At 42.6% G+C, this 20,719-nt stretch overlaps 1 protein-coding gene across 6 annotated transcripts in view; it reads left to right on the top strand.

Annotated features, from left to right (window-relative positions):
- Nucleotides 1–20,719, top strand: part of Itgb6 (integrin beta 6) — a 124,312-nt gene that overhangs the window by 31,166 nt on the left and 72,427 nt on the right. For 2 of the 6 annotated variants that reach the window (NM_001159564.1, XM_006498808.4), the window contains exons 2-5: nucleotides 16,710–16,791; nucleotides 17,375–17,426; nucleotides 17,961–18,036; nucleotides 18,727–18,806. In NM_001159564.1, coding sequence (NP_001153036.1) covers nucleotides 17,976–18,036; nucleotides 18,727–18,806 — 141 coding nt within the window. In that variant the 5' untranslated portion in view covers nucleotides 16,710–16,791; nucleotides 17,375–17,426; nucleotides 17,961–17,975. Of the gene's footprint in view, nucleotides 1–15,376; nucleotides 15,399–16,709; nucleotides 16,792–17,374; nucleotides 17,427–17,688; nucleotides 18,037–18,726; nucleotides 18,807–20,719 lie in introns of those variants that run through there. The other 4 variants (XM_006498809.1, XM_006498811.2, XM_006498810.3 and 1 more) reach the window with 4 other exon arrangements.

The raw sequence follows: 20,719 nt of genomic DNA, 5'->3' as shown, positions 1-20,719 counted from the left end.
CCAGGGATGTAATGAGAGGGGAGATTCTGTCTCAGAGAGTTAGAAAGTTTTACATTTGTCCATTCCCCCACCCCATGATGGGGTCTTGCTATTCTTTAAAAAGTCATACTTCTAATGTGTGTGTGTGTGTGTGTGTGTGTGTGTGTGTGTGCGCGCGCACGCATGTGTGCATGTGTGCACATGCATGTACACAATTTTGTCCCTTTCTTTCAGCAATACATCCATTATTCAATGAGCAGAGACATGAAGCTAACTCTAGTGGTTTCCAATTTTGTGACTTTTTTTTCTTCTCACAAAGAGAAAGCATCATCAGCTCTATTTGCCCCACATACTTAAAACAAAACAAAACAGCAATAACAACAAATGAAACAAATTTATTCAACAAAATGTTCCTTTTCCTGAACTTCGATAAATAAAAACGGTACTGTTCTCAAATGGAGGAGTGGGCAACTGGGTTGTGTATAACCAGAGTGGCTGGTGTGTAGATATTTAAGTGTGAATCACCAGTGGGTCATACTGGAGTGAAGGTGAGAAAGTTAAATGAAAAAAAAAATGAGCCCTTCTTTCATTAAAAGGTTCCTTCCTTCCTTCCTTCCTTCCTTCCTTCCTCCCTCCCTCCCTCCCTCTCTTCCTTCCTTCCTTCCTTCCTTCCTTCCTTCCTTCCTTCCTTCCTTCCTTCCTGTCTGCTTTCTTTCCTTTCTTTTCTCCTCTTCCTCCTCTTTCTCTTCCTCCTCCTTCATTTTTGGATTTTCAAGACAGGGTTTCTCTGAGTAGCTCTGACTGTCCTGGAACTCACTCTATAGACCAGGCTGGCGTGGAACTCACAGAGATTCACCTGCCTCTGTCTTCAGGAGCTGGTATTAAGGGTGTGTGCCACCCCACCCAGCCAGAGGTTTCTATCTTCAACTTCAAAACTTCTGTCAGGACACATTTCTGTAATTTTTCAAACCTCAGAGTCTCTCTCAACTTTGTAATTCAGAAAGTTCTGGTAGTGTTGGCCAAACTAAATATATCAAAGAGGGTCAAAAGTCAACTGCTTTCAGTTACCCTACAGGGAATTCAACAATTCAAGTATGTTAAGTAGGGAACAGTAATACAACCCCCCCCCCCCCCGTGTGTGTGTGTGTGTGTGTGTGTGTGTGTGTTCAAATATGCAAGGGCACTTCTGTGTTTCTTGTCTACTTTTCTTTAGAAACCTAGACCCTAGTGGATGTGCAATATGAATGAACTGTGCCTGAAACTCACAGGCCTCAAGAGTTAAGGAATTTACTTATGCTAAAAAAAAATATTCTTAAAGAAATTGACTACACCTTTCTAAATATGAAACACCTCCTATACCACATTATACCAAATATACTGTCCTACTCTGGAACGCCCCACAAAAGGGGTATTCAGTTTCCATGACTACCATCCTTCCCTAGACCCCATTAACAATCTAATGAAAATGAAACATCTCTAAATTCTAAAATAAAACATATACCATAATAAAAACCAACTTACAAAAAAAGGAAGAAAGAAAAAAGCTAACTAGATTGAATATAGTTATTGAAATACTGAAAAAAAACAAATGTCCATTTCTGCAACACATGTACCTCTTTGGTAGCAATGTAGATAAGAGGTTCAATGGCAGCCCTAATGTCCACTGTGATTTTGACAGGATGCTACATGTAGACACCATTTTGAGACATTTGTATCAACTACAAAACGATAGTCAAAATATGTTGGGCTTCTCTTGGTGCCAGCTGTCATAATATGTTTAGTTAGGTTCAACGTAGGATTGTTGAACATGAGGATGCAATCTTTTTTCTCCTTCCAAAATCATAGACCCAGTAAGTTCTGCCAGTAGTTAGCCATCGGGTTAAAAGCAGGTATGTTAAATTGTTTCTAAGCAAAACATAAACTGTCAATGATTACTGGCGACTATACAAGCATCTACTCAGACTGAGAGGTGCTATCCATCGCCCTTTGAACTTGCTTGATATCGCATATTGCCCGCTGCCTAGGAGGGGCCTTGTGGGAGTGAATGTTTAATGCATGTCTGCTCAAGAAAGGAAGGAATGGAGAGGCAACGAACGGAGTGGACTTGACTGAGTTCTCTGCTTGCCCTGACATTCTAAGACTCTGACAAATGCAGAAGGAATTCGCCCTAGCCAGCTCAGAGTCCTGAGGCTGCCAGGAAAAGATCACACAGACAGCAGAGGCAGTGGGTGGAGTAGCAGCGCAGTGCAGTGGGGTGGAGACCAGCCTGGCACTCAGTACACGGCTGGAATTCTGCCTCTCAGATAAAGATCCTGAACAGAAATCGGAAGTGCTGCCACCAGTGACCGCAGAGGCCATCCCAAGGGCGGGGAGCAGCTGAGCCGGCCAGCTGTTTTCCTGCAGCTTGTCCATCAGCCTGGGCAAGGGCAGGAAATGCATCCATCCTCCTCCCCAGCTCAATGGATGAAGAAACCCTTTGTAAGCTTAAGAGCTTTTGTCTTTTGGACAAATGTCCTTAGGAAAAAGTCTTGATGGAGGGTACCCTCTACCCTGCTCTATCTCAGATACACACACACACACACACACACACACACACACACACACACACACACACACAAAGAGAGAGAGAGACAGACACAGAGACAGACACAGGCCAGAGTTAGAACGGCCCTATAAAGTTCCTGATAGAACTAAACAAATAAATACAACCAGAACCATAATGTTCACATAACAGTAAGGTTACTGGTAGACATCCTAACTAGTCTTGGATGTGTGGCATGATTTCATTTGGGATATTCACCCAACCTAATACCTGTGTATTGAGAAAACTTGTATTATACACAATAACAATAGTAACAATAACAATAATGATAACAACAACTCATTTTAAACAGTCCTTCCATGCAGGGATCTTATATAATTTTGTCTCATTTACTCCACCCAAGAAGCCTATGTGAATTACTAATCTCTGAAATGGGTTGAATAGTGGCTATATCCAAAAGCTGTGTCTAACTTCTTGATGTCTGTGAATGGAGTCTTATTTGGAAAAATGGTCATTTAGATATAAGTCAGAGCCGGGCAGTGGTGGTGCATGCCTTTAATCCCAACACTTGAGAAGCAGAGGCAGGTGGATTTCTGAGTTGGAGGCCAGCCTGCTCTACAGAGTGAGTTCCAAGCCAGCCAGGGCTATATAGAGAAACCCTGTCTCAAAAGACTACAATACACACACCCACACACACACATGCATGCCAGGAAAAGATAGAACTAAAGGTCTCCTTGAGAGGACAGCAATGGTCAGAACTTCAATGGCCAAGAGTCCATGTAGGAAGATGTGTGAAGGAGATATCTGAGAGACACATCTGCAACTCCAGGGAGCCAATGATTGCTGGGGGTCATTTGGAACTAGGAGAGAGGTCCAGGGCTCACTCGGAGCCTCCAGAAGGAGAATCAATTTCTGTTTTATAAGCCTCCTGTGATGGCCAGAAGCTCTTCAGGAACCAGGGACCTACCTTTCCATTGTTGTAACTGCCTATATGAGTGGTTTCTCTACTTCAGTGAAGCCACCAGGTCAGTTATGCATGCTACTCTGCCAGCCTGCCTGCCAGACCTGACAAAGAACCATGTGCTTCAATGTGAAATAATGCCATTAAGGTAACAACAATACATTAGTGCAAAGGTTAACCGTATGCTTATGCTGCTTGGATTTGAGGCCAACATCCCCACTAAGTAGCTAGGAAGCAGTAGTGAGCTAGTTACCCTCCATATGTGCCTCACTTGTTCTTCAGTGAAATGGGGAAGAGTCCACAGAAGGTCCTAAAGACATGTCAGCAAGTGTAATGTGATGTCCTAATAGAATTTGTAGACAGAAAAGGGTAGGATAGAAACGAGGAAATCTGAATGAAGATGGATGTCAGAGAACCAATGTACTGGTCTTGATTTCTTAATTGTAAAAACTGCATTGTACAAGCCAGAAGAAGTTAATAATAAAGGAAAATAGGGAATGTGGGAATGGGTTTTGTCAGAAATCCATATATGAAATCACTGGACTAAAAACATTTTACCAGATATCTCTGAGTGGGGAAACGTGTGTCACCTTAGAGTATGGTAGAGATTTCGAAGGTGCCCGGCACACGGTAAGCTAATGCAAAGGTTAACCATTTGCTTATCCTCAGACTGCTTGGATTTGACTCCAGCATCCCCACTAAGTCACTGTCAGCAAGAATCACTGCCAGCCACTGGCATTTCAGAGTTATTTGCAGGATAGTTCATGTCTTAAGACAGATTGTTGATTTTAAAAAATGAGATAGCCCTATATTTGTGAAATAAATTATCTGGAAATATTGCTTTAACTATAATTTTGTCTCATTCCAACAACAAGTAAAACTAAATCAAATACCTCGGTGATTCTTGTATATCAGATATTTTCAAATTGATGTCAACCCTACTATTTGCATATTGTTCAAAAGATTAAGATTTAATTTGCCCTTTAAAATTTTAAGAAAAGGAAACCTGCAATATACCCTTGAACGTGGTCTGTCTGCTGTTTTACAGTGATCTGTTACTGAATTCAATTTAAAAAAAAAACACCCATGTTATATCTTAGATTTGCTTAGAAAACCAAGCAAAATAAGCCGTGGTGACCCTTTCAACTGCTTAGAAGTCCAATAAGGTAGACAGACAACACAGACCCTATAAATTCACTTTAATTTCCAGAGCAACAGGAGAATCTCTGATAAAACCATGTCATTGTAGGAAAATGCGAAGATGAGACTAAACTGATGACAATCTTCAAAATTCAAGCAGTGATTATTGGTCACTGTTAAGAAGTGACGGTGCTCTTAAAAGAGTAGGTATGTTGAGAGAAGAAACCCAGAGTCAAACAGTATTCCTGCCTTGTGTGGAGAAGGCCACCAGCACCACAGGATTCAGACATCGCAATGAGAATAATAGGAAATATAACCCAGCATCCTCACCTGGCAGGAGGGAGCCTACTCCAAGGAGAGAAGGTGGTAGCCTTAAGGGATCTACTCTTCTGGACCCTTTGCAAACCAGATAGGTAGGAGGACAGAAATGAGGACTTGGGGATGTTGTGCCCAAAAGGATCAGGCTAAAGACTGACACAGCAAGAAATGGGAGACTCTTGTTCAGAAAGAGGAAATATCAGTGGGAAGCAGTGAATAGCTTAGGGCCTGTTTCACAAGGGAATCCAAGTGGGTCATTCACACTGAAAATATAGTGTCTGGTCTTTTTAAGCAGCCAAGGTCAAGGCTTGGCTCTGAGCTGGAGATATCTCAGAGGCCATATCTACACCATCCCTAAAACAGACTTGCCCTCTGAACTTCTCTTAGAGAACCCTATCCTCCAGGAAGCCTGTCTGGGGAGTCTCTGAGGAGACAATGCATTCAGAAGATAGAAGCAGAGCTTCCTCATGAAATCTGAGAGCTGTGCAGGCAAATTATGCTGGATTCTGGGTTTCCTTGACAGTAGGCTTAGTAAAATCCCAATAATCTCGGATATGGACCCTCTCTTCCAGTAAAGCTGAGATTTTATTAGGTGAAATGGATTCAGAGATGCCAAAATCCACGTGTGGACACAGGCTTTTCCCAGGAAAGTAGGTTCCTAGTTAACTGTTAAGCAAAGATTAACAATTCCCTCCCCCCCACCCCCCTGTGGAGCTATTTGGAGTGTTTACTAGATTAATGGGCACCATAACTTTCTGATGAGGGGATTTAATGGGCTATATTAAATAAACTATGGCATATTTCATCATGAGGGTGAGGATTAAGAACTTTCTTTAGAACACAGTTTGGGAAACCAGGTACTTCTACCAGTGACATTCATAAAATAAATCTTTGTGTCACTTTAAATCCCATCCTCCTAATCTTTGGTTGAATAAAATTTGGACCCTAAATCACTTCAAGACCAACTGACGCCATACACAAGGAGTCCAACAATCTGCCAATGCCTGAGCTGGAGGCCATGTTCTTCATGCTATGGAGCCTTAGTCTATGGACGCCTAAGAGTTATAACATTTCAATACATGCAAGGTGTGTAAGGTATATATACTCTCCCAACATCTTCCAAAATATTTACAAGAGAGAACAACTTTCTTCTCTCAGAAAGCTTTTTTTCTTTTTTCTTTCTTCTTCTTCTTTTTTTTTTTTTTTTGCTATAATTTTAGAACTTTTAATTAACTTCTTGGTACAAAACTATCATTATGGGGCATGCTGGTGCAGACCTGTAATCTCAGCATCAGGTGGCTAAGGTAGAAGGATCTAGAGTTCAAGGCCAGCCTGGGATACACAACAAGACTTTAGCTAAAAAAATAAAAAATAAAAACATGTTCTTACTTTAATGTTGAACTCCTACTGAGCCTTTGGTTGATTTATGCCTGGATTCAACAGACATCTTGTTTTGAGAAGGGGGCTTTAGATTAGGATAGAGAACAAGAGACACTCCATGCAAAACAGCTGTTAGACAACAGAGATTTCAGGACTTGAAGGTGCTTTCCAGATTTTCTCAAAACCTCCCATAAGTTAGGCGATGGCAGCACACACCTTTAATCCTAGCACTCTGTAAGCAGAGGCAAACAGATCTCTGAATTTGAGGCCAGCCTGGTCTACAGCATGAGCTCTAGGTCAGCCAGGGCTATGCAGAGAAACCCTGTCTCAAAAAACCTAAAAAAACAAAAACAAAAAACAAAAAACAACAACAACAACAACAAAACCAAAACAGTTTTTGTCATATCACAACTACATAAATTGACTTTGAGGACAGAAGAAGTTTGAATTTCTTCCATTTTGAATTCATTTTAGCATAAGATTACCAACCTCACCTGCCTTATAGTGGGTTAATGAGGAGTCATACATATTTATATATTTTTTAGTGCACATACTGAATAGACATTAACACATTAAGTTAACTGGGAGACTATTTTTCTATCAAAACTAATCCCTAATAGTCTAGCTCATGGGGCCAAAGGGACTTTTCAGATTTTCTTTTATTCTTCGGGTGCTTGGGAAATTCCAGAACTCAAGACACTAGCTAATCTGACTTTTACTGGACTGAAGGAACGTTTACACAGCATATAAACAAATAGTCTGGCTGTAGAGCTCTTGCCTACAATGTCTAGACTCTTCTGGCTCCGCCTTGCAAGTCCCTTCACAATGCTAAGTTTCTTATGACTCCCAAGTCATTAGAATATCAGACCTCACTATGACTTTAATGATGGATGGGTTCCTGATCTAGAAAAATCTTTTGGAGATGGTGAGGTTATCTGGTAGACTCTACAAACTGTTCCAGCTCTTCTTGCTCACTTTATTTCTCTCCCAGCCACGAGCCATCATTTATACATCTGGTCGACTTTGGGTATAGCCATAGAATGCAAGTGCTCATCACTAGTTTCTTTACTTCTACCACCGTCCAAGCCAAATACTTGACGCCTCTGGCTTCCACTGTTGAAACAGCCTCCTGTGAGCTTCCTGGCTTCCATCTGTGCTAATTCTACCTACAGTCTACGATCTGTTCAGAGTGATCTCTTCAAAACACTGCCAAAACTTCCCTAAAAGATGCTCTTTTTGTGCAAAATACAAATGTAGTTTCCTGACTGTGGCCCCTGTGCTCTTAGATCACTGTGGCCTGTCTCCCGCTATAGGCTTATCCACAGAAACCATGCCAGCCTCACTTCTCTTCTTCCAGCAGCCTGGTCACAGTCTTACCATGGCAGCCATGTAACTCTCTCTTCTCTCTGGGCTCTGTCTAAATTACTCCCTAGCATAGACTCTTTTCTGGCCTTCCTTTTGAGAACTCTCTGGATCTTAACTAATAGCTGTTTCCTTAGCTTTCACAGCCCAGCTCTTGTTGCCTTTGTGTGTTTATATTTGTCTCTCCCACTATAAACACCAAGTGGCAGGTGCTTTGTCAGTTTTAATTTGCACTGTATTCCCAGAGCAGTCCTCTGTGTGGGTTGCGATCTCAATAGGTAGCTGATGAATTAAAGAAAGAAGAAATAAATGAGACTCTATTTTTTTGAACTCACAATGCTTGCTCTATTACAGTTTCAAGAATAATAATGTATATATTTCAAAACTATATATGTGTGTGTGTGTGTGTGTGTGTATGTATATATATTTTTTTTTCAAAATTGAGAAATCCTGACTCTCAGTTGGATTTATCATTTGGAATGAAAAGGATTGCTATGCCTATTGTGTTTGCAAGCTGAGAATAAATCACCCGGCTCTTGGTGTCTATTTGTTCACATGAACTTCTTGCCATAGCAAACCATTTGCTTGGTTCATAGGTAGAAGAAAAAAAGGAGGTAGGGTAGAACTAGGGGAAAGCACATGATGAGTCTCCCCAGAGGCCAGTCAAAATCAACTTCTACTTGCTGGTATCTTTTTGCGGGGGAGGGAGAGGGGAGAATCTCAGAGGGAGAGGGGAGAATCTCATTTTGAATTTATTTCACAAGCAAAAAGCTAGAAAGAGCTCAGACTTCAAGGTAATTTCTGACTTCTGAGGAGGAAGGCTGCCCAAGCAGCTGATGCCCAGCTCAGAGGGAATATCCCTGTGTGCCTGCTGGACTCCAGAGTGGGCAGGTGGCAGGCAAGCACCAGGCCTGAGTTCTTAGACATCTCCCAGTCCATAAAATGCCAGGCTGCACTCAGTGCCTGGCTGCCCACCAGTGGCTGCAGCTTCCTCTATGAGGCCTGGCAACATGTTTTGTTTCATTTTGTTCAAGTGGTTTGAACTAAACTTCAAACAGAGAAGTGCTAAGAAGGACCGTGCAGTCCAGGATAGCAGCCTTGATTCGTTTTCAGCAGTGTAAATGACCCACAAGATGAAGAAAGCAAAAATTGCATGGATACAGATTGGGCCAGATTAGAACAAGAAACCTCAGGACACAGAGGCACGCTTAAAAAACTCCCTTCTTATTGACATCTCTTTTTGTGATACTCTTAGGATTCTATGAATGTCTCTTATCTGCACAATGAAGCTGAGCTCTAGGGTGGTCAGGGGGATGAGCAGGGGAAATGGCCTATCTTCAAAGCTCTGCCCCAAGAGTAGCGGTAGCATTTGGATAGCTTCCTCAGGTCTCAGTCTCTTTATCTGGTAAATGGGTATAAAATCGCCTCTATGGGATTTTTCTTTGGGATGTGAATGAAATGAGACAAACTAATGAACTGTGTAGCCATGTCTCATACTTGGTAAGCATTCAATAACACTGTCTACAGCCGGCACGAACCCTGAGTGAAAGAGATGGTGATTACCATGACATGGATGGAGTCTAAGCTCAGCCTGCCAGTTCGCACAGGCTCCTGGAGTTAGTGGGAACTGCAAGTGGCTCCAGATGAGGAGGGAGCAGATTCTAGGTAAAGATTTCTGGTGAATTGCCTGAGGTGACATCAAGGATAGACACAAACTGATCGGCAGGAGCGCTGCAGTCTCCAAGCCTTCGGCAACTTGTCACGACTTTCTTGTCTTACTGTAATTAACAAATCTGTTCCTTATTTCCAGTTTTGCATTCCTTTCTTCATGTCTCAGTTCCTACAAAAGCCTGGATCCATCTCAAAGCGGTATAAGTCAGTCTTCCCCAATATCCTGAAAGGTGAAAGTTATTATTAGTTCATAATCTAGAAACTAATGTGTGGAGACATTATCCTTACAGACAAGACAGCAGGGTTTGGCAAGGCTGTAGTTTGATCCCAAGCTCCCTACAGTCAACATTCAATTATCCCTACTGGACCCAAGTTCCTGTCAACCCAAGCATCAGAAATTGAAAATAGGCTCTAGACTCTGCAGGTACTCAAACAGTAACATTCATAGATCTGCCGTTCACAAGAGTCAAAAGCCAGAAACAGCCTAAAATTTCATTCCTAGCTAAGTGGATCAACAAAATGTCCCCTGTTAGTACAACAGAAGACTGCTTAGCCTTCAAAGGGACTGAACTCTGACACACGCTATACCATGGGCGAAATGTCAGGACATTATGCTAAGTGAAATAAGACAGTCACAAAAGGACAAAGAATTCCACAGAGTGAGTCTTGTATAGTTAAATTCAGATATGGACAACAGAACCAGGGTTTCGGGCAATGGGGGCAAAGGAATGCTGTTATCATTTAATGGTAAAGATAATAAAAGAGGTCTTGAAGCAGAAGTTGGTAATTGTAGAGCTTGTGAAATGTACTTAGTACCACTGGATTATATTATAATTAATGATACATATTCATTGTCACTGGATATATACTTAAAAATGTTTCAAGTGGTACCTTGTTTGCTGTGTATATTATACCATAATTTAAAAATACATATATAACTCTTACCTAAACTGTATGGTCTAGGTCAAGAGGCAGTTTGTGCTTAATACATGTGGACATTGTTCCCACAATGTGAGGATGGCAAGAAGACTAAACATATCCCTTTTTAAAAACAATTTTCTTAAAGGTCTTGAAATTCAAGACAAAGATATCCACTTCCAGATTCCACGACTCTGTGTTACCCACACACAAATGAGCGTAGATATCTGCAAACAATTCCTCTGCAGACTCAAAGACAACACTTTCATTTACACTCTCTTCTTTTAACTTCTATCAAAAAAAAAAAAAAAAAACCAAACCAAACAGACAAATAACCAAACAACCCAAATAGATGTGTCACTAGCACTTAAGTAAAGCAGGTAGCCAAGCAAGGGCCAAGCCTAAGTCAACTGTCATTACTAAGACCTCCCATGATCCAGTTGGTTTCTTCTTCCAGGTTAGCTCACATTTCCCAATCCAGGAGTGTTTACATGAGCGCTAGGGTAGGTTAGTGGTTCTAGACAGCCATTCTTTGATATGGATGAATGGCTGGGCCAAAGCTAAGCACGGTGAGTCAAACTACTTAATGCAGTTTCCCAAAGTCAGGGACTTCCTTCTACACCTTCCGAATAAAGACCAGCTGAGGGCCTACCTCTTAGCTCATACTCTTTGAAGAGATCAAACTCTCAAATGTAGTCGGAGCCTCGAGGCAGTATTTTTAAGCTTAACCGCCCTGTCTGAAAGTGTAGACCATATGGCAGGATCTTGGTAAGAAATACAAAGATTTAGTTACTTACAATAAATGCGGATTTGTTATTAAAGATTTATTGTTCCAACAGAGAAAGGGTGCTTGGGAAAGCTAGGAGGAGCTGAGCCTTAGTGAGATGAACCTACGAGAGCATCTGTGCCCACAGGAGGCTTGGGTCATGGCTTCCTCTCAGCACAGTGAGCGTGGGGATCTGATGGTCTCTGTCCATATACGTGGCTCAGTGCCTTTAACTACTGATAGCCTTATTCTGATGCTCATCTCTGACCTGGTATCTTTCCTCTGTCTTTGGCTTCCACATAACTGTGGATTCTCTCTGAAAGAGGCTTATTCCCTCCAGTCTGGTGTGCTCCTGTCTCTCTCCCCATTCCCTCTTGTCAGCTTTACTCCTCATTACAAGATTTCTGATCTCCCACCTACAGCTACATATAGTATTTCCCCTATATGCGCCCATTTACAGTTTGGCTTCCTAAGATTCTAGTTACACCCACACTCTAGTACATAGCCAACCCACACTCTAAAAATATTATATGGAAAATTCTAGAAATAAACACAATTTAAGATTTCAGCTGTGAACCATTCAGAGTAAAATCTTGCACCATCTCATTTCTTCCCACCTAGGGCATGAATGACCCCTTTGTGGAGTGTATCTGCCTAGTATGGGCTACTCATTCATTTTTTCCCTCTCGGTTACATCAGCTTTCAGCTGCCACGGAGCTACTGAATTGTATTGAAGAAGTTCTTACTTTACTCGGGGGGGGGGGGGGAGCCTTTGAAGAATACTTGCAGTGAGGCTGGAACTTAGTTATGCAAAGTGGAGCCATAAAGAATTGCAGAGAAGGTGAAAATGTATGCCATGGTAGCTAAAGTCTATATTGAGAACCAGAATATCTGTGAAGCTATGAGAAAGGAAGAGAAATCTGTGCAAGTTTGCTGTTGCACCCCAAACTGCAACAGTTAGAGCCATGGCGTGTGCATCTGCTTAAGACAGGGAAGTCGTGAAATCTGTGGACTTACATACAAGAAAAAACACAGCATAGGGCTTGGTATCATCTGAATTTCAGGGATAGCCAGGGGTCTTGACACTTGTCTCCTGTGGATAAGGAGGACCACTACCTACTTGGCTAAGGGACAAAGTTTCCTTGAGGACATTTTAACTAGTGGGATCTCTGCTTGTAGGACAATCAGGGAGGACTGTGTCTCTTCCCTTCTGAGGGCAGAACATTGGGAACTGCATCTTCAGGAAGAAAGACCAAGCCTTCCCCATGCCTTATAGCTTTGAATACGATGTTCAGACTACATCAATGTGGAGACGGTGGTGGAAGGGGTATTTTCTCGAACCCCCTCCTACTCTGTCTTCTCTTCAGTCCCTCCTTCATTTTCTGTTCCCTGCATAAGAAGCTTTTTGTCAGCTCTCATTGCAACCCAAGCAGTATAATAAGGAGCATAATGCCCCTTCCCCTGGCTGTACTCTGCACCCTCCCAAACAGTCCACTCATCTGCACATCTGTTCATTCCTTATGTCTTGAGGGACTGCCCTGTCGCTGGTGAAAAGCTAGGCAGTGAGAACATACATTCCATTGCTCTGCCCCATAAGCATAACTGACTACTGATGAAGTGCCACGAATTGTGCTGCTCACTGGGCGCAAAAAGATTAGCTAGATGCAATTCCGTCCTGCTGCATAGTAAGAGTTCAATAAATGTTCATTCTATAAACTAGTGCTTTAAAAAACAAAAAACAAACAAACAAACAAAAAAAACAAACCCCTCACAGTCTAGAGAGGGAGAGAGGTCAGTATTCAGAAAGTGTGAGCAGTGGTAAGGGATGCCCTGCGACATCCATGGAAAATGAGAACATGAGAGACCCAAGAGTCTCTCCAAGATCAAGAGCAGTGAGCGAAACTGGGCAGGTGGGAGGCAGGCAAAGGCCTACAGGCAGCAGGGGCCAAGTGAATGGCCCTAGAAAGGAGGGATAGCACGAACAACAGAGGGTTATGACTGGGAACACAAAAACAAATATCCCGGGCTAATTGCAATTCTCCTGACCAGGATGGAAGTGTTTATATGAAATAGTGCATTAAAAGTCCAATGCGATTCAAAGGTACTCAATCTCAAAGTCCAACTGGGTTTTTCCAATTTCCCCCAGGACCTCGGTGCCTGCATCCACTTGGCAGAAGGGCATGAGATACTGTGCACCAGCCCCACTTACATCCCATTTGCAAGGGCAATCACTAGAGCTCTTAGTCACAAAAGAGGCTGAGGAGTAGTTCCCTGTCTTGTAAGAAGAGGTGTTTGGTGGCAGATAGAATCCCAGCAAAAATTTTAGAGACAGGGCAATTGGAAAGCTGTGTAGATGCCCCTGATGCCAAGTTGTCCACAGGGACTGACACTGGAAACCCATGAGGTTTGAGAGGAGACATCTCTGGAGCCTGGGATGCCTCTGGAGATGGCCATCAGAGCTCGGTATAAGTCACCTTATTGATGCGAGATCTTTTCTCCCAAAGCAATGTTGAAAAGCCACATACATGTTCAGTGTGAAGAAAGAAGCACGACTTGAGGAGATTGTCACAAACCAGGAAGGGCTGAGGGGCCTCTGGGGTTTCTATGTATTGCCAAGCCTGTCACGGATTCATGGGTACTGTCTGAGACACGATATGTCTGTGTCAGAGATAAAGGACTTTATCGCTCACAGCCAAAGCAATGGCCAGAGTGTCAGCACGTTCTGTTATCTGTCATCCAATCTCAGTTCTCCCAAGACGACACAAAAAGAAAGAGATGCCTACAGATGGTGTAGGCTGGGCTCCGAGACAGAAAGCCTGGGTTAGAGGACTCAAGCCTTTCATAATGGGCATTCAGCAAGCATGCCTGCCTTCTCTCTCTCTCTCTCTCTCTCTCTCTCTCTCTCTCTCTCTCTCTCACACACACACACACACACACACACACACACACACACACTTTGCAAGGTGTAAGCACACTTGTCCATTAGTCTGGACAGAGACACAATTTGGAACTTTCAAAGCCGTAAGCAATTCCCCGTGGGCCTTAAAGAGAGACTCTATGTCTCTCCTTAGAGACTGCCCACTTAAACTTTCCAGGATCCAGAACAAACACAGCCATTGGCTCAGCTGGCAAGAAGAGTCAGAGAATTGAAACATGAGAGATAGTCAGAGAATTGTATGGTAACAAAAGACACTTCCTCCCTGGCAAGATGGAGTGTGTGTTAGTTAGCAGTTTCCTTTATTCTGGGCCACTCCTTTCACTGTTAGATACAGCTAGGCCCAGGCCTGGGGCTGTTCCACACTCATGTCCACTTTCTCCCAGATCTCATTCAGACTCCTGTATTCGAACATCTTCAGCCCCATAGTTGTTAGTCCAAGATGATGTACCCAGTTCTATACTTTGTATTTTGACACTGCCCCAAGTTCCAGGCTTTGATGTCTGTTTGCATTCACGGTATGGGAGCTCAAACAATCGTGGTTTGTTTTTTTTTTAATTAGATTTTTTTTTATTTACATTTCAAATGCTATCCCCTTTCCTAGTTTCCTCTCCAAAATAATCCCCTATACCCTCACCCTCACCCTGCTCCCCAACCTACCCACTTCCGATTCCTGGCCCTGGCATTCCCCTGTACTGGGGCATATAATCTTTGCAAGACTTAGGGGCCTCTCCTCCCATTGATGGCTGACTAGGCCATCCTCTGCTACATATGCAGCTAGAGACACGAGCTCTGGGGGTGCTGGTTAGTTCATATTGTTGTTCCACCTATAGGGTTGCAGACCCCTTCAGCTCCTTGGGTGCTTTCTCTACCTTCTCCATTGGGGGCCCTGTGCTCTTGATACTCATCTTCCATATGAAGGCTGCTTCCCCTCGCTAACCTCTCAGTCAAGAGCAGCACCTCTCAGGGTGATAAACATTTCTTCCTTTCACATGTACATCTAATCCTTGAACACAGTCCACTTCCAGATCTATCTTGAATCCCAGTGCCTCTCTACTCACATATCAACAGCTTAGCCCCAACTAGCACCATGTCTATCCCTGTGAACATCCCTTTCATGATGGGCAGTCAGCAAGCATCCGAAAAACCTCTCTTGACTTCCTTCCCTAAATAGCAGAACACACCCCTCTCACCATACACCCATCAGCACCTTTAACTCAGCTCTATTACTGCCCACAGCCCAGATCCCTGTCCCTCCCTTCCCTCACTGACCCACCCTAAAATAAATGCTGTCTGAAGAAAACACTTGTTTCACTTCATTTCATTTATTTTCCTAGCATAACCTCTGCTTCAAGAATAATACCTGGGGCTGGAGACAGAGACAGCTCAGGAGTTGAGAGCATTTGCTGTTCTTGCAGAGGACTTGGTTTGTATCTTAGACCCACCCGGCAGCTCACAACTGTCTGTAGTTTCAGTTCCAAAAGATCTAATACCCTATTCTGGGTTCTGTGGGTAGTGGGCACGTAGCACACTTAGGTATGTGTAGGCAAACATTTATAGAATAAAATAAAAATAAATAATAAATTATTATTTTTTTAAATTTAAAGTGTCATATCTGCATTGGGGAAGTCAGAAGAGTTTTCTCAAAAACAGGAAGGACCCATCTGGGGGGACAGCTGACCAGACAAGCCAGATAACAGAATTTTGATCCCTGGAATCCACATAAGAGCTGGAGGTAGTGGGGTATATACACCTATAATCCCAGCACTCCTATGGCGAGATGGAAGGGAGAGATGTGAATGGGCTGGAGGTTTTCTTGGCCAGCAACAGAAACTATGAAAGAAACCCCACTTCATCAAGGAAGCAAAGAACCAACTCCAAAAAAGTTGTCCTCTGACATTCATGTTATCACACATGTATACCGGCAGCCATTCACACACACACACACACACACACACACACACACACACACACACACACACTGGTCATACACACACACACACACTGGTCATACACACACACACACTGGTCATACACACAGGCACACACACACACACACACACCACAGGTACAGACACACACATACACACTGGTACATATACACAGGCACATGTGCTCGCACACACACACACACACACACACACACTGAATAGTTGAGAACAAAACATACCAAACAAAAGAGTGGAGCCAGAAAAGGATGGGAGGGAGGGATGGAGAGATGATAGTTACTGGGTACCAGTATGCCATTTGAGAAGGAATAGTGTCTAATATTCTAAAACACAGCAGGACAACTTTGGTTGGCAATAATTTATTGAGTATTTAAAAAAAGCTATCACAGAAGATTTCAAACATTCCCCAAGGAAATTACACACACACACACACACACTCTACCCTAAGGGTGCATTCAACTGTTGTGTCAATTAAAAATAAAAGTATATCTTAAAAGGACATATCTGGCACAAATGCTCAGAAAACATTTGTCAATGGGTTTTCAAAATGGCGGCCACATCATAGGCAGAGAGTCATAGTCCCACCATCCTTCAAATGCAGGCACACATTTCACACACTGTTTTTTCTCTCTCAAAGTCTCAGTTTTCAGCTCTCTAATCTGGATTCTTACAGCAGGAGTCTTTCTGTTTTCTTCCTGGGTTTTGTATATGACAGAGTTGAAAACTGAATATAGGCTGCTGGAAAAAAAAATCTAAGTAGTCTATAATTTGTTTTCTTCTCTTTCCAGGTTTCTCACGCTTGCCTGGAAACATACCTTCAAAAGACAGTCTCCCAGGACGTGAGCCCAGACAGAAAGGAGCCTGCCTGAGGTCAGATGGCTTAGCGTGACGGAGCATTTGATTCCTACCTGCTCACAGTTTCTACAAATCCCAAACGGCCCCTGAAGGGAGGGTGGGGGCTAGGGGGCGGGGGATACAAACCTCACAGATTTACCTGTAGAATATACACATTTTGAGCTGTCATCCACATAACAAGTAAATGATTCATATGTGTCAAGCCAGGGGCTGGAAGCCTTTCCTTTCGTTTATATTATTTTAACCTTGTTTATCGTAATGTTTTGTTTGCTTGCGGTCTTGGTGTTTGATGGACCACGGGACCTTCCTTGTGCCACCAAATGCTCTCCTTGGTCACCACCCTGGAAGAATGCTCTCGAGACAGAGATTCAGAGTCGTGACTGCTGTTGTTTCTCTCTCCGGTGTTTCTATTGTGCTGAGGCTTTATTTTGGTCTAGTTGATCTTCATATACAGTGCTTTTAATACGCTTTTAAAATTAAGAACTCTAAAGGTGTGAAAAATAGCTCTTATATAATTTGAAAGATAAGAAAACAGTGTTTTTTGTTCTACTTTGCCTAACTTCTAATTTGACTGTAAAATAATGTTTATATTTTTCAGAGCTCATTTCAATTCTCTGCAGAGGCTCTAACATGAAAACCAAACCTCTCAGGTATTTTAACTTGTTTTTTTTTTTTTTTTCTTAAGCTTCCTTACATTTAAGCTTAACTTCTGTGTTTCATTTCACATCCTTACAGCATTAAATTAAAATTGTTATGAACACCATACATTTAAATCGGTCTTTTGACAGTTCATTGATTAACATTTCACTAAAGAGGCTCATTTGCTCTAGGATACAGTACAGCTAATAGAATTGACACACATGCAAACGTCTCCTGCACTAAGTCTCCCCACCTTCCCGGGCACTGTACACCTGACTTCCTTATAAGGTGAATGAGGAAGTGAACATGTTGAAGTTGCTTTTAAACACAGCTTTTCTGCTTTGCCTGTCCAGGTAGCTTCTGTTTTCATTTTAGTCTTAGTGAAAGGTTTTGAATTTACAGCTCAAGTTACTTTTCAAAGCAGTGTGAGTAGTTTTACTTAAAAAACAAAACAAAACCAAAAACCCCGGCAAGAAAGACTTTCACGGCTTCCAGCTTTGGTCTTGTAACCCTGAAGGTAATTCATTTTTAATCTGTCTGCACAGTGAAAACTGAACCGAATGGGGATTGAGCTGGTCTGCCTGTTTCTGCTACTTCTAGGAAGGAATGATCACGTCCAAGGTAAGCCTGAAGCTCTCTCAGATATCGCTCTCATCGTAAGCTTGACAAACTGTCATTTGCTTCAGAAAACAGACCTGCAGTCATTTTTCATTTGATCTGTCTGATGGCTCTCGTGCCACTGAGACACTTTCACAAACTACAGGCAGACGTAGAGCATTTCCCCCAGTGAATGTTCTAGGTACAAGGTAAATAAACACAAAGGCTTCACGGGAATTTTAATGAGGAGGATTAGACAGAGTTCCTGAACAATGGGACTTGTGAGTGTTGTCCGGATAGCCACTTCAGAAGCTTTTCTGTTTTGTTGCACAACAAGGCCGTCCACCTGGGAGTCACAATCATGAGAGTGGAGGATTCGGCAACAGAAATGCTGAATTTATAAGAGAACCCTTTTTAATGCGTACAGACATGTTTTTGAAATTAAGCGGCAGGTGTTGAACAGGAGGCTAAATGCGATGATTCTGTACTGAGCAGTTAGACACGGTTGCGGTCTGAGACACTGTTTTACATGATGTAGATGTTTCCATTGTGATGGGTCTAAGCTATAAACTTTGATGTGAGTTACTAGCCTTCAGAGGATTACTTTTATAAAGTAAATTTTTAGATAGCTTCGCTCTAGTAAGAGGGGTTAGTCCCCTAAGCTGGATGAAGGAGTGGGCTTTAATCCTTGCCTCTTGCTGGCTTTGCTCTTAGGTGGCTGTGCCTGGGGTGGTGCAGAAAGCTGCTCAGACTGCCTGCTCACAGGACCCCACTGCGCCTGGTGCTCCCAGGAGGTAAATCCCTGGCTCTCACCCTGTTTCTAACACTGTTTCTACATCAGTTAGCATCCTCAGCGAAAGCGCTTCTCTCAGTGCGGTTGAATGAGTAACAAGTTTAAGAAAGGAACATGAGGGTCAGTGGACCAAAGTCGGATTCATCTATACTTTGGAAACAACTTACTGAAGGAACGGATGCCAAATTGTTCTTTAAAACCTGAACATCCTTTACTAAATCTAGACAGTTCTTTTATTTAACTTAATTACTTTATTTATTTATTTATTTTTATTTTTGAGACAAGGTCTCACTACATAGCCCTGGCTGTCCTGGGGCTCACTATGTAGACTAGGCTGCCCTGGAACTCACAGAGAGGTGGCTGCCTCTGCCTGGCCAGTGTTGCCAGCCACCTGGTTACTTCTCTTGCTATAAAGTCTTCCTAGTTGTTTGCTGGTGTAACATTCTGTCTGGATAATTGGTGGCCACAAAGATATTGTCCAAAGTGAAGCAGACATTGAATGTTGATACAATGTAGTTGTGTTCGCATCAGGGACCCGAGATCCGGTGTAAGTCTGTGCTAGGTACTTCGAGAAGGGAAATCTACGATTCAGCCATCAGCCAATTCCTGTACAAAGTCATGAACAGAGTGAGCACAGGAAACTCTCAAGTGGTGGTTCTCAACCTGTGGGTCAGGGTCCCTGTCAGGGTTGGATGACCTTTTCACGGGGGTCGCCTAAGATCATTGGAAAACACATGGATTTACATGACAATTCATAACAGCAGCAAAATTACAGCTGTGCAGTATAAACCAAAATAATTTTATGGGCGGGGCTCATCACAACACACTGTATTAAAGGGTTGTGGCATTAGGAAGGTTAAGAACCACTGCTTTAAAGAAATGGTCCTAGTCTGGTCAGAGTGAAACTTGCGTGAAGAAGTGTGGAGGCCATGAGGGCTAAATAACAAGACAGACCAAGTCCCAGCCTATGTTGTGATGAAGAGAGCAAGGTGTAGTGTAAATGATTCACACTAAGAAAAAGCAGTCTTGGTTTTCTGGATTTTTAAGTCCCATCCATTGGAAAGAATCTAAGTGCCAATCAAGGCTTACAAATGCCAACAGCAAAAGCCAAATAGCATGCAAAGGGAAAGGAATCTAGATGCCTGGATCAGACCTGGGCTGTAACTATTTGCACCCAAAGTCCCCACTTATTACACATCTGTGGAGGGTTGCATCACATGCAGAAGCATAAACCATGCACCCCGCCCCCCAGTGCCCCACACTACCTTAACTGCTTAGGCCACAAATAAAATTCAAGGCAATTATTCTCTTATAAGGTTTAACATGAAATGCAGGGTTGAGAATATTCAACAAGGAACAAGTCCATAGACTCTTTGGACACTGTCTAGAAGATAATATTAGCTTCATGGCAGAGACAAAGAATACTGTGTCAATCTGGAGTTTATGTTTACTTTGTGTGTGTGTGTGTGTGTGTGTGTGTGTGTGTGTGTGTGTGTGTTACCCATGGAGGCCAGAAAACAAAATCAGATCCCCTGGAACTACACTTATAGGTAGTTGTGAGTTCCTTGACATGGTGCTGGGAACTGAACTTGGGTCTTCTAGAAGTATTGTTAGCTGTTGACCTCTCTCTCCAGCACACTAGAATGTATAATTAAATTCATTTTTTAGCATAATCGGGTGTTTCCTAAGGTGTTACTGAGGGTTTTAGTTGTAGCTGGTCAAGTGATCATCAAGTTTTAAGGCCAGATCATTTCAGAGGCCTCTCCAATAATAAAAGCAGTCATGAGTACGTCAGCTGAGGCAGGCAGATGTGGCCGTTAGCGCAAAAGATGAGCAAAACCGAGAGTATACACAGACTCACAAACTGCACGTCTCCAACTTTATTCTTTCTTTTTTTAAAAAGGATTTATTACT

The sequence above is a fragment of the Mus musculus genome, chromosome 2 (genome assembly GCF_000001635.26).
Source record: "Mus musculus strain C57BL/6J chromosome 2, GRCm38.p6 C57BL/6J".
NCBI classification, from domain to species: domain Eukaryota; kingdom Metazoa; phylum Chordata; class Mammalia; order Rodentia; family Muridae; genus Mus; species Mus musculus.
Note: the sequence above shows the minus strand (reverse complement) of the source record. Positions and strands in the feature narration are given on the sequence as shown.